Raw genomic sequence first — 14,562 nt, 5'->3', positions numbered from 1 at the left:
TTTACGACTGTGAATCAATCTACTGAAGCATTTCTGCACTATCAGACACACACATACACACACACACACACACACACACACACACACACACACACACACATGCATACACACGCATTCACACACGCACGCACTCACACACGTACACACACACATTTACCTACACAAACACATACAGGCTCAACCATGCATAAAAGCAAACATACAAACATTTAGTGCACACACTCTCTATCTCCACAATCTCCCAGTGTGTAGCAGCAGAAGTTATGGAGCTGTCATCCACTGCACAAACACACACACACACACACACACACACACACACACACACACACACATGGGCTTATACACATGCAGCACCACTTACCTGGTTTGACAACCTGAGCAAGGTGAAGATGCTTCATTTCACTCTGCTCAAATTCCCACCACTGAAATGCACTGGTGCACATCAAAAAATACCAGAGTGCATCTACACATTTTCTGCACTGCTGTGTTGGTACACTTGCACAGTGTGAACATGCCTGCTTATATACTGTGTAATTGTATGGCATAGCAGTGCACCAAGCTGTATAAGAGGCCTCCTTATTATAAGCCCTGCCTACTGACTACCACAGTACCATGTGGCTCCAAAACTTTCACTGCTTCATAGTGTCAAAGTGTGATATGGAACAGTAAACAATTTTATGAATTGCACTGGCCTTGCACAGTATGCAAAGCACTTGCTCTGCTTTGTGTACTGCACAAGTTGGCTGTGCATCCCCAAGTTGTCAACGAATGTGTTTTTTGAAATGTCTTAATTATTTTCATTTCTTTGGTTCTCCACACATTGCTCAACATAACTGATGTTTAATGAGATAATATGCTTCTTTCCATCACTTTCTGATGTAGTGACAGTTAATCTCACTGGTAATGCTGGTCATGGTATCACTGCTGTGGGGTGGCTCTTATTGTCCAAAAATACAAAAAGCTATAGGCTACAATTGGTTGGTGCATCTTGAATTAATGCCTGTACACTCTTCAGGGCAGAATTATATATCCAAACTGGATTAGCTGTAAATATATATTTTTTCCATTTGAACTCACAGACAGCAGTTCTGTCCATGGCATCTATGTTTTCATGCAGCCTAGTAAGTGACTGCTTTGGGTCATGGTTCCCTGTTCTCAGGATGTAGCTGGATATTCTATGATTTTAAGAAACAAAAGATCTTGTTACTGCAGGCATCTTGCACTCCAGTAAGCCAAACAGAAAAGTGCTTTGCTATGTTGCTATACACAGTCTTAAAAGTCTGCATGTGTTCCCATTCAGCTATAGTGAAGCTCTGGATATGGCTTCAGTTAAGAGATACCATGAAACCATGAAATAAAAGTACAAGTGATGATTTACTAACTCTCAGTATCTGTAGCTTGTGCATAGTGCTTAAACCATTAGAAGCAGCTTAAATATATAGCTGATACTGGCTGACAGCATACTTAATTTATTCCTGATGATGCTACTACATTAAACTTTCACCTATATGATTACCATACTGAAGAATGTCCATACCTTTAGTGTTTTAACTTCAGAAGAGTACAGATATGGTCTCTGTACTGTATCATCACAGATCCAGAATAAAACTGACTCAGCAATGAAAAAAAGGACAGGAATCTGGTCTGTCTGAAATGGAGTATGATCCAGCGAAACCAACAGTATATCCAGTGCATCTATCAGAAAAAATACAGTTCCCGATATATACATTATACTTTCATTTTGAATAAAACACCGTATTTCAGTTTTAGAATACATTTCATTAATCAAGAGACATTAAAAAAGCTCAGCTACATTTTGTTAATGCAGAAATCTATTGCACTTTAAATTAAAAAAAAAAGCTGAACATCAGTGTTTTCAGTCAAATGTTTGGTAATAAAATTTCTGGAAGAATTAAATTAAATACTTTTGACATCTGTAGCAGAGGTCAAGCTGGTCAAGACATTAAAGCAGCTTAAGTACATGTTGTCAGTCTCCTTTGCTGGATTTTGAGTTGCGCCATGTGAAGATGAAAGCCTAAAAATGCCAATACTTCTTATTGATGCCTCCAAGTGTTTCTCTAAGATCAGTTGAGCGATACTTGCAAATCCACCTCTGCAAGTTCATATTTATATTAATAATTGCAGAATAGTCACAAACAAACTGTTATCAGCTTAAAGCCTACATGTTGGGCAACATATCTGTTGAAAACATTTGATACTACCCAAGATGGGCTAAGGTGATGCTAAGCTATGTTCACATACTTAATTGTACAAATACTATAATTTTCATATTTCTGCAATGTCTGAAAAATTAGGCACCATATGTAAATCTGAATGGCCCCTATCTCTCAACCCCTTAGTACCAGAAATCTGGGCAAAAACAAAAATATTAGGGGGACAAAGGCCCAAAAATAGGGACAAATTTTAAATATCCCTCGTATAAACTTATAAAGTGGTTAGAATGAAAGGTTTTGCGTTAATATGTATTTTCTGAAGGATATGAGCTCAGAAACTCAAATTTATTGTACTCAGTCCTCACTGATTTGCCACAAATACACATTTTAAGAGGAACAGACCAAAAGTATTAGGCAAAAATCTGGACATTTTGTAAAAATCTGGACAGTTGAGAGGTATGGAGTGGCCTCATATGAAATCAGATAGCTTTTTGAACAAAAATGCTGTTAGCAGTATAGGTGTAGGTGAATATTTAGGGGGCTTCAGCATGTGCCTTACACAGGCAGACTAAAGTCCAGCACTATACTCCATATCATGTAGACTTCTTAGTGAAAACTTATGCCTGGCCTACAGATCAATCCAAGACCCAAACCTATTGAACTTGCTGTATAACTGTAAATCAAATGGGAATAGGGTTACCTGTTCCAGGGATCTAAATAAGGACTGCGACTTAAATAGAACATGCTGGAGGGACAAATTTATCTCCCATCGACTGCCACATCTGTGAAACAGAGCACCTCTCTGACACTGTTCAAGAGGAACCTGAACAAATGGATGAGTCACCGTAAATTCTTACTGGGGATAGAGCCCACAACCAACCCTCCTGGACATGGGCAGTCATCACTAAATGCAATCTTGGGTATTGACTAACATTTCTATGGTATTACATTGGGATGAAATGGCCAGGCTTAAAATGATCTCCGGTCAATAGCCTAGTAATCTCTCATGATCCTATGGACTAAGATATTTACAAAACATTACAAAAATTAACATTAATATGCTTACCGTGAATTATAAAATTCAACGCAAGTCTTTTAATCTAAAAATTATATCATTATGCAAATTAATTTATAAGGAACAGTTCTGGTGTTTTGTTTTTCTGTATTAAACATTGTGTTTCTAGAAATATAGACATTTGTTTGTACTGTTAGTTTATAATTTGATTTTGTTAGAAGGCTCAGAATGTGAGCCCACTCCTGTGGCACATAGGGATGAAGACCTTATCGTAACCCAGATGACCCATGTTCAAGTAGAGGGATGGGTGCTGGAGGGAAAGAATGGGAGTGAGCATCCACCTCTACAGTCCACCCATGGCACAGGAAGAGGAAAGCGTCTCTGTCTCACTGCTTGGGTGACACCTAGAGGAAGAACAAGTTATGCTCAGTACAAGCAATAGTAGCAGCTGAGAAAGCATGTGTATGAAGGCATACATGTCTCCCACAAGTAGGCAACATTAGTAGCTTCAGAGAGCACTGGAGTGGAGGGCTCACTGGGTTCAACAGACTGGCCCACTCTCTACTACTTGACTCTTTAATGATGTCATAGTCATGTGATAAGTAGATACTTTAAGAATGGGGCACGGTAGTTTTTAAGCTTTTAAACAGTACCCGATGATGCAGTGGTAAAAACTAGTTTGAACTTGTTCAAGTAAAAAGTTATTCTGTGAATGATGTTTGGAATGGCTTTTTTAGACTTGTTTTTTTACAGCTACAAACATTATAGTGTTTGCCCTTCTTTTTAATTTACTTTTGGTAAGTTGTTGCACATAAAGATCATGTGCACCCATAAACTTTTTTTTCTGGTTGCTACATAGGGATCATGGTAGTAGGCTTGATGTCCAAACTGGGCTGTAGTCCATCATTGTTATTTCCTAATATTCAGCATATTGAAAGTCTGCACAGTGTTAGAAACCCACAAACTCACTATTAATCTAATAACTGAAGATAGTGAACCCCTCAGTGCTAATGTTGCCACTAAGTATATGCAGAACATACTGACTATTGATGTTTATCTGTGCCTGAAGATTGTATCAAGAGTGCTCCAAATATTAAAAATGCTTATTATTGAGAGCAACATCTGCACCTTCTTGAGAAGTGGCAACAGTTGAATTTACCACTAAGTGAGGATTATATGCCAGATGAGTTAATTTTTTCAAGAAACAGAAGTTGAGTCATAATGTAAAATTAACATTCTACATGGCTAGCTAGGGAATTCATCTGAATTAAATTTGTATGTGGCTAATATATATATATATATATATATATATATGTATACATATACATATATATATATATATATATATATATATATATGTATACATATACATATATATATATATATATATATATATATATATATATATCATCTATTCAGTGTCTGAGTTTTTATTTCCCTTCTACTAGCTCAGTATTAATTACTACACCTAAAAGAAGTCTGAATTTATATATATATATATATATATATATATATATATACATATATATATATATATATATATATATATATATATATATATAGAGGGAGAGAGAGAGAGTCTTTAGTGTTTAGACAATGTGGTAATTACAGATGAATGAATTTAGTTACGAAGACAAGGAAGCCGTTAAGAGATTAAAAGAACTAAACAAGAGTGTATATTTTCATGGCCCCATAATGGAGCATTATAATCTTGCAAAATCAAAAATGTAGTTATTCCATCTACTATTATAAATGAAGCAGTGGTAAATGAAATGGCTCCAGGCATCTCAGACACTAATGAATTTCCTGAACTATGCCAATGTATGTGAATGAGATGTTAGAAACAATTTTTTGACACATCATAAAGGAAGTTGTATAACTTTACTAAAGAACAATCAGCATTAAATTCTCCAGAAAATACTATTAAAATTAAGGAAGCTGATAAGGGTTGGGGTATTGTGATAATGGACAAGCTTAATAACATTGCTTTCCTGAAGAATACTTTACCAGATCAGCTTACATGTGATCATATACATAAATAATTAATCAGTTGCTTTTAAGGGTGTAATCTCATGTCTATGATATACGTATGGGTGGTGTTTTGATTACTGACTTGTTTGATTATTTGTGTGTCTCCAACCCCCCCATTCTAGTAATATAGCGTTCCCCTAAAATCCGTAACAACAATATTCAACCACCACTGAGACTTATTTTCTTTTTGCAGTTGGGCTTCTAAAAAACAATGTCTATTTATTCAGAAAAATACTGTGAGAAATCATACTATACAATGAAATGCTGTTCTATAATATATTAAATATTTTATGGGGTTTATTTGAATGGAGTTGGAGATTTGTACTTAGTAATTATGGATGCTAGATTTCTTTTTATAATGATAGCTAATTCAGATGGGACTGAATTCATTAGACACTGTTTATCAGAATGTACAGATGTGTCAGTCTCTAGAATAAAATTAATTTGTATGTTGTGAGAACTTGTGTTAGAGAATAACATTTTCTTCTTTAATGGTAAATATTATATTCAGAAAACTGCTATGAGCACAGAGTGTGTGAATTCTTCTGCAAATCTAGTACTAGTAGAGTGGGAAAAGAGGTATATTTTACATGAGAAATATACTCACAAATATTTTGCACTAAGTTAAGTTTGTAGATGATATTTATACGATATGGAAAGCTGATATTGGATTGTTGCTAGTTGTTAACAACTATTAGGAATCTACTACTTAATTTTAAGGTCTGATCTTAAATACTCAGATCTATCACTAGATTTTCTTGATATCACTATAAACAGAAATACACAAGGACAATTAGATATTACGGATGTCAGAAAAATATGCAAGAAAAAAGCATATTTACATAACAGTATTAATGATCCTAAGTTTATTTTTAATAAAATAGTAAAATGTCAATGCGAGTTTCAAGACTGACTACAAGTATTGATAATTTAATGGACGTTATGGCTAGATATTGTAACAAATTTATTTTGAAAGGTTATAAACCAGAATGAGTTTAGTCTACAAGGGGTGAAGTTCTGAAGAAAAAGGCTACAAAAGCAATCCCCTTTTTGGACTACCTAGATTAACATTAGTGATTCAAAGACTCAGACTTTTAGATTGCCTTTGACTTATCCATAAGACACTCGAGCTATCTGTGATATATTTAAGAAAAACTGCAATGTACTTAGTACCATTGCTGACGTCTGCAAGGTTGTAGGTCATGCATTACATTTTAGTGTTGCAAATATGACACATTTAAAAAGACAACTCTGTTATAAAAAAAGAAGTTATGTACTCACCATAACTTTCCATCTGTGTCGAACAGACAAAGCAATTCCTGTGGAAATAGTAGGAAAAAAGTGTCGCAGCAACCTCCAAAGTAGATAAAAAGTTGATTTATTACAATAATCCAAACCAGTAGTCAAGTGCGCTTTCGTCTTGTAACCCAAGACTTTGTCAGAACAAATTAAAATACATCAATACCATCCTTAAATAGTCCCTGGTGAACAATTAAAGTTGATTGTCAATTAGGAGCCAAAATATAAGGAAGTCCTTGTAAGGGCAAAAGTTAAAAATGCTTTTAAATGAATTCACAACCATCTTATTGATGGCATAAAAATATACAAGAACGCTTCCAAATATTTAAATGTGCAATAATACAATATTACAAAACTATGATTCACAATTTATAAATTAAATGTCTTATTTAAAAATCTTTTTTTGATAAAAAAATATCTTCTAAAACTTTAATGCATTGTACTTCAATACTGGCATGATACTACATGCCTCATTTATACCATGGGGGTGGGTGGAATTTAGTCTAAACTGCCATATTAACTCTTCCCTCTCAATTCTGTTCTTCCAGTTCACTCCCCTTAAGTCACTTCCTACAATTTCTAAAATCCCAAAGTGAAAAGTTTTACATAGTACATTCCCTTTCAAGTGCCTACATAGGGCATTGTTCTCATCTTCACATCTAATAGCGTAGAGGTGTCCATATATCCTCCTATGAGCACTTTCAGTTTTGCCTACATAGAACTGTTGACAGTTCTGACAAACTGCCACATACACTAACCCGTTAGATTCACAAGAGCCCCTTTTCAGTGTAACTTTCCACCTAGGGGACCCTATTTCTATGTACTCAACACCCAAAATTTACGGACAGCAGGCACATGATCCACAGTTCCTGGTCCCTCTTGGTAGACCACTTGAACGAATAGGGTGCTCCAGTAAAAATTAAATAAAAATAAAAAGCATTTTTAACTTTTGCCCTTACAAGGACTTCCTTATATTTTGGCTTCTAATTGACAATCAACTTTAATTGTTCATCAGGGACTATTTAAGGATGGTATTGATGTATTTTAATTTGTTCTGAAGAAGTCTTGGGTTACAAGACGTAAGCGCACTTGACTACTGGTTTGGATTATTGTAATAAATCAACTTTTTATCTACTTTGGAGGTTGCTGCGACACTTTTTTCCTACTATTCCCACAGGAATTGCTTTGTCTGTTCATTGGTTGAAGTTTGGCAAGTTCCTACCTGTTTTTTTGTATTCCATCTGTGTTGTCGATCTTCATTCATTCTTGACCTATGGGGACTCGGTTCCAATCCTCAGAACATGCTTGGCCATTATACAGCTCACACCAGCCAAAAAACTCTCAAGCTAAGACTCTGCCCACAATGCTCCTGTCCCATTACCTCAGATCATGTTTGCAGCCAAATACTAAAACAGAAGAACATATATACAAAGGTAGAAGCAATTTCCAAGCTCAAACCTATAGGTTCCCAGAACAAGTGTCCAATCCCCCAGGAAATCTGCAGGAAGGGGAAAGAGGGCAGGATGTCAAGAATGAATGAAGATCGACAGCACAGATGGAACGTTAAGGTTAGTACATAACTTCTTCATTTGATGTTGTCAGTCTTCATTCATTCTTGACCAATGGGACAGAGTCCCCAGCTACTTTAGGTCCTGGGTGGCCTTATGGAAAGATATTCCTGAGAACAATAGAGCCAAAGGATGCTCCTCCCCTGGAGACCATATCCAATTTGTAATGAGTGATAAAGGTATGAGGCATAGCCCATGTTATGGCTGCGCACATCTCATCAATGGAAGCTTTTGAAAGAAAAACAGCTGATCTGACAATTGATATGGAAGAATGTGCTCTTACAGGCACAGATAACTTGTGGTTGTTATGATTATAAATGAAGGTAACACAATCTCTTAGCCATCTTGACAAGGTAACTTTTGAGCAGGTTTTCCCAGAGTTGGACCTGAAAAAAAGACAAATAATTGGTCTGATTTTTTAGACTCTTTGGTCCTGTCGAGGTAGAAATATAATTGTCTGTGAACATCCAGTAAATGCAAACAATATTCACCTTTACAAATGAAAATGAAAAGGCTGAACCAAACCACAGCCAGTAGTAAAATAAAAATACTTTCATTTAATGGTGAGCGCTTTCACAGCCTAAGCAGCCGCTTCATCAGTCAATCAAACAATCTAGTTTGCACATATTTAAAATAAAAAACAGCCAATAAGAACATCATCTCAATTACACATGTAAATCTTCATTTAAAAATACAGCAATAAAACACATTATACTTCATCTGATGAATCATAGATTGTTTGATTGTCTGATGAAGCAGCTGTTTAAGCTGCGACAGTGCTCTCCATTAAATGAAAGTATTTTTTTATTTTACTACTGGCTGTGGTTTGGTTCATCCTTTTCATTTTCATTTGTATTGTGCCTAGTTTGTTGGTTGAACCATTTATCAACACCACATTTCTGCTTTTCTGTGCAATATTCACCTTTATTGGGGAAACTGGGGAAGAAAATGAGCAAATCAATAGTTTGATTAATATTAGATTCTGAGACCACCTTAGGAAGAAAGGAAGGGTTGGTTCTTAATGAAACCCTATCCTTATGAAACATCAGATATGGGGGTTTCACACATAATGCTTGAATCTCAGAAACTCTCCTGGCAAAAGTAATGGCTACTAGAAAAAAAACGTTTTCCACAACAGAAATTTGAGATGGCAAGTCACTGCTGGTTTAAAAGGAGGAAGTGCCAAAGATTGTAAAACCAGGGTCAGATCACATGGAGCCACAGGATCTTTAAATGGGGGCTTTAGACACAAGGCACCTTTAAGAAAAACTTTGCATAAAAGATGAGAAATTAAAGAATGGTCATTGTAGCCATTGTGAAAATTAGAAATGGCATCTAATTGAACTTTAATGGTGGAAGCAGAAGCTTCTTGATCAAAAAGGGAAGCTAAAAATTCCAAAACTTTCTCAACAGGTGCTGAAAGGGGGTCTAGATTATTTTACAGGCCCAATTTGAAAATCTTTTCCATTTGCTAAGACAGAGTTTCCCAGTGGATAGTTTATGAGAAGCCAGAAGAATTTTTTTGTACTGGGGAAGTTATGTTATTCTGCCTAGCAACTAATGGATTGGAGGAACCAAGCTGTCAGCTTGAGACTGTGAAAACTGGGGTGCACTAGTCCCTGTGGGTGAGCCAGCAGGTCAGAAACTGGGCCCAGAATTCATGGAAGGTGAATCAGGTGAGGCCAAAGAAAGGGAAACCAGACCTGCTGGGGCCAAAAGGGTGCAATGAGGATCACTTTGTTTCTCAACCTTTGGGCTTTCTTCAAGAAAAGGGGAACGGGGAATGGGAGGAGGTAGGCATAGAGAAGATCCGAGGGCCAATCGAGAAGGAGAGCATCTCTTGGAGACTCCCCCTGAGGGGGCATTAGGGCAAACTAGCTGGTACATTTGTTGTTCATTGGGGAAGCATAGAGGTCACAGCAAGGCTGGCCCCATTGACAAAACATTTTCATTGCCACTTTGGAATTGAGAGACCACTTGTGAGGCAGGTAAATGCATCTGTAAAGTTTGTTCACTATCACAGTAAAGCTCGCTGGGATATGCACTGCAACTAGAAAACAGTTGGAGGATATCACCCACTGCCATACTCTGAGAGCTTCCTGGCACAGGGGGTAAGAGCTGGTTCTACCTTGTTTGTTGATGTACGAAACCATTGACATGCTGTCTGATTGAATTGCAACTGTCCCCGGAGGGAGTGCAGATTGAAAGGCTTGCAACGCTAACAGCACTGCCCTAGATTCCAGGACATTGATGTGCAAATTGTCCTCTTGTGGAGATCAAGTGCCTTGGACTGTTTTTCCCAGATAATGCCCTCCCCCACCCAATCTGGGAGGTGTCCGTGGTCACTATGGCCTTGACTGGAAATGGAATAAAGGGAAGGCCAGAAGAATTTCCTCTGACAGCATCCACTAGGATAGGTCCTTTTTGCAGCGACTTATTAGAATGGGATAAGTCATCAGATCGGTTAGGATGGACCATTGTGAAGCCAAGAGCCACTGAAGTAGCTTCATATGAAATCTTGCCAGTGCTACTAAGGTAATGGTTGCTGCCATGGATCCTAAAGCTTGGAGGACAAGAAGACTGGTGACTTTGTCTTTGGATAAGATAAATTGCACTTGAGACCTTATCTTTTGTAATCTGTGAAGAGGGAGAGAAGCTACACAAGAAATTGTACTGAGGTGAGCTCCTATGAACTCTAGGTCTTGTGTTGGATTTAACTGGGATTTTTCTCTGTTGACTCTGATGCCCAAACAATTGAAAAGGTGCAGAATGAAGTTTATGGCTTGAAGCAGTAGATGCCTGGTGGGGGCAGTGAGGAGCCAGTCATCTAAGTAAGGAAACACCCAGAATCCGTGTAGTCTCAAGTGAGCTGTGACTGCTGCCATGCATTTAGTGAACACCCTAGGGGCTGTGGTAAGACCAAAAGCAGCACTCTGAACTGAAAATGACTGGCTCCTAGCCAAAAGCTGAGAAAGCTTTTGGAGCATTTGTCCATTTTTATGTGGTAATACGCATCTTAAAGGTCCGTAAAGCACATCCAATCATTTTCCTCTAGAAAAGGAAATATAGACTGAACCATGACCATCTAGAATTTTGTTTGCTGAACAAACTTGTTCAGAAGGCTGAAGTCCAATATTGTTCTCCAGTTCCCTGTCTTTTTTGGCACTAAAAAGAACCGTGAGTAAAATCTGGATCCTATCTGGTCTGGTGGGACTTCTTGGATGATACTTTTTTTAGCAGCTTTTGAATCTCTGAGGCTGCTTGGTCCCTTTGATTGTGTGTTATTGTGATCTTGGGAAAAGAATAAAGGGATATGGTTTGTTTGTTTTTTTGTCCTTCGGCTTTTCCCGGTTAGGGGTCTCCACAGCGGAACTCCAGTCCGCTAATGATTGGCGGTAGATTTTCACGAACGCCGAGGTGCCAGCTCGACATCCAACCTTCAACAAAGTCAAGCCCATTTACGCATGTCTTTCGAACACCCACCCAACCGAGGGGAGGACATGCAGACTCCACACAGAAGGCACTCTCCGCACTCCAGCTGAGAAGCGAATGGGAGAACCTCTTGCTGTGAGGCAACAATGCTACCACTGCACCACTGCGGATGATCATCTGCACCCAAGAATTGGAAGTTGTCACCAGGCTGTTGAGTGCAGTGAAAGTCTTCACCCAACTGCTTCCAGATGTAAGCAATTGGGCCTCCTTTGATGAGTGCTGGTAGAGTTGTCCAGAGAAGGAGTCTCTGGAGCCTGATTTCATGGGCCACCCATGCCACGGGATTGGTATCTTCCATTAGAGCTCCCCCCTCTGCCCCAACTGAGGGGAGCTACCACCACGTGTGTCCTGGAAAAGTCCTTGGGACTTCTTGAACCACATCTTTCCACTCTGCTGATTCCTGGAGTAAAGATCACTGAGGAGTAGAAAAACGAATGCCCACAGCAGAAAGAATCTTTCCATTTTTTTCACAGTTGGCTAGTGTGTCTTTCACTTTGGGGCCAAACAAGGATGATCCAACAAAGGGAGCATTGATGAAGAAAGACCTGAAAGGCTCCGCAAACTCACACAAACACATCCAGGCATGACGTCTTATGGCAACACCTGAACCCGCTGCTCTGGTTGTCCCCCTCAGCTGCAAGTGTGATGAGCCATATGGATGAGTTTGATATAGACTCCAGGGTGGCCAGCTGAGAGACAACTTTATTCTGCACCTTGTCAGACACTGCTCTAGTGAGGGTATCCAATAACTCCTTAATCAGATCCCTCTGGAGTCTAGTTAAGTGTGCCATGAAATTCAAGGACCTTAGGGTGATGGTCGATGAAACATATACCTGCCTTCTAAATCTGCCCATCATCCTAGACTCTCAGTTAGGTGGGTGGACAGTGGAACTTTCATCTGTGAGTTCCTTCTTGCTGGCCACTGACACCACCATGGCATCTACTGCTAAATAAAGACACAAACCAAAAACTGTTAAAATGGAGTATGAACCACACTGAATCACAAAGAAATTAAGTAAGTGCTTTCGTTTACTTATATTAGCAAACTTCATCAGACAAATCAAACACATTACAAATCTTATATAAGCTTTCAAATTATGACATCACGACTCATTTAAGAAAACCAAGCCTCCATTTAAAGTACTATAACCTTATCAAATGTAATAACTAAATACATTCTAAAGTAACAATTAAGAACTGTAATAATAATTATTTACAATGGAAAAAATTGAAATAAAATAAAATAATAGCAAATAAACACTATACATATATATAAAACAGTCATAATAAACAATTATACAAAAATATATATTCATCTGGTAAGAGCCCTCATTTTAAGAATACTTCTGATGGAAACAAAGTCATTCAAGCCTGGGGGAGCCAAAGCATTCAATTTCAGTTGCCATATCAGCTCTTTTTCATCCAACTTCAAATCCATTGGCCCACCCCTAATATTATCGACAATTTTTTCAATGACATGGAAAACAAAACTATGTGTGGGGTAAGATTTAATATGTCTGGCAAGAGCATTATTCCATAAATTCTATTTTTAAGGGGTCTTTCTGTTCTGCCCACATAAAAAGCAGGACAGTTCGTACAAGACCCCAGATAAACAACCCCTCTTGTGTTACAATTGAACTTGCCTTTAAGGTAATATTTTTTTTCGTGAATGACAAAAAAATTGCCAACTTTGATGTATTTGCACCAACGACAAGCCCCACATTTAAACATACCACAATGTGGTAAATGGTATTTCAAGGTTCCATTTTCAAGAGAAGTTTTCAGATTCCTACCCTTCCTAAACAGTATGAAGGGGGAGTCTCCTACGCTATTTCTGACCACATTTTCATCCAAACGAAAACACCAGTTCTTAAATATGATGGATTTAAATAAGGGAGCATCCACTGAAAAGGTGGTAATAAAACTCAATTTAGCCATATCAAAGTTAGAAGGAGCATAAAGCTAGTTGGGATCAAATACTACAATATTGGAACCTGTCACAAATTAATTTCCCTCATTTGCCAAAGGGTCAATATTGATGTTATTATCAAGTTCTTCTAGTCCAGGAATGTCCAGCCTATCACTATAAGCCAATAATGGTTTAAAAATACCGTTCAATCCTTTAAACTGGACTTCCCCAATAAGATCATTGACTAATTTGCTGGGGTAACCACGTTTAATGAACATTTTCCTCAACAGGTTACATTCTTCAATAAAATCACGTTCCAAGGAAACCATCCTTGCGGCCTGAACAAGTTGGCCCTTCACAACCGCTCTCTTCTGCGGAAATGGGTGGCAACTAGAGTAGTGCAGTAATGCATTCGAATAGGTTGGCTTTCTAAAAATCTTAGAAATTTAACTGTTCATACAGGGGTCCTTAATCAATTCAACATCTAAAAAAGAAATTCTATCAGTTTGAAACTCCCAAGTAAATTCCAAAAAATTAGTAAATTCAGTGATATGTTCAATAAATGAGTTAGCCGAAGTTTTATCCCCCTTCCAAAGGATAATAATATCATCCAAATAACGGGTGTACCATGCAGTCCTCTCCTGAAATACATTATCCTGAAAAAGGAAATGTTTTTCCCAATAGGCCATCACAGTGTTAGCAAAAGTGGCCCCACAGGGAGAACCCATGGCAACACCCGTTTTCTGTAGATAAAATTCTTTATCAAACATAAAATAATTATTATTAAGTACCAGTTCCAATAAATAAATCACTAGGTCAATGCATGAACCATCAACACGTTGTTCCAACAGAAATTCTCTTATCCATTCACAACCGATGTCCTGAGGTATAACTGTATATAAGTCACGGACATCGATTGTGAAAAAATTAAGGTTCTCAGAAAAAGGAAGATTGTTAATCGCCCCTAAAAAGGCCCATGAGTCCTTTCAGATCTGGGTCTCATTTCTCAGGGCCTCCTTCAATTTAGTATCAATAAATTTCACACACCCATATGTAATGGATTGTCTGTCATCA

At 37.8% G+C, this 14,562-nt stretch overlaps 1 protein-coding gene across 3 annotated transcripts in view; it reads right to left on the bottom strand.

The window, feature by feature from the left end:
* TMEM232 (transmembrane protein 232) overlaps positions 1-14,562 on the bottom strand; it is a 2,425,444-nt gene that overhangs the window by 1,854,020 nt on the left and 556,862 nt on the right. For all 3 annotated transcript variants that reach the window (XM_044064268.1, XM_044064269.1, XM_044064267.1), the window contains one exon: positions 1,538-1,695. In XM_044064268.1, the coding sequence (XP_043920203.1) occupies positions 1,538-1,695 (158 nt within the window). The remainder of the gene's footprint in view (positions 1-1,537; positions 1,696-14,562) is intronic.

The sequence above is a fragment of the Protopterus annectens genome, chromosome 2.part2 (genome assembly GCF_019279795.1).
Source record: "Protopterus annectens isolate FY-2018-M chromosome 2.part2, PAN1.0, whole genome shotgun sequence".
Lineage (NCBI taxonomy): Eukaryota > Metazoa > Chordata > Ceratodontiformes > Protopteridae > Protopterus > Protopterus annectens.
The sequence above is the reverse complement of the archived record's forward strand: the minus strand, read 5'-3'. Positions and strand labels throughout refer to the sequence as shown.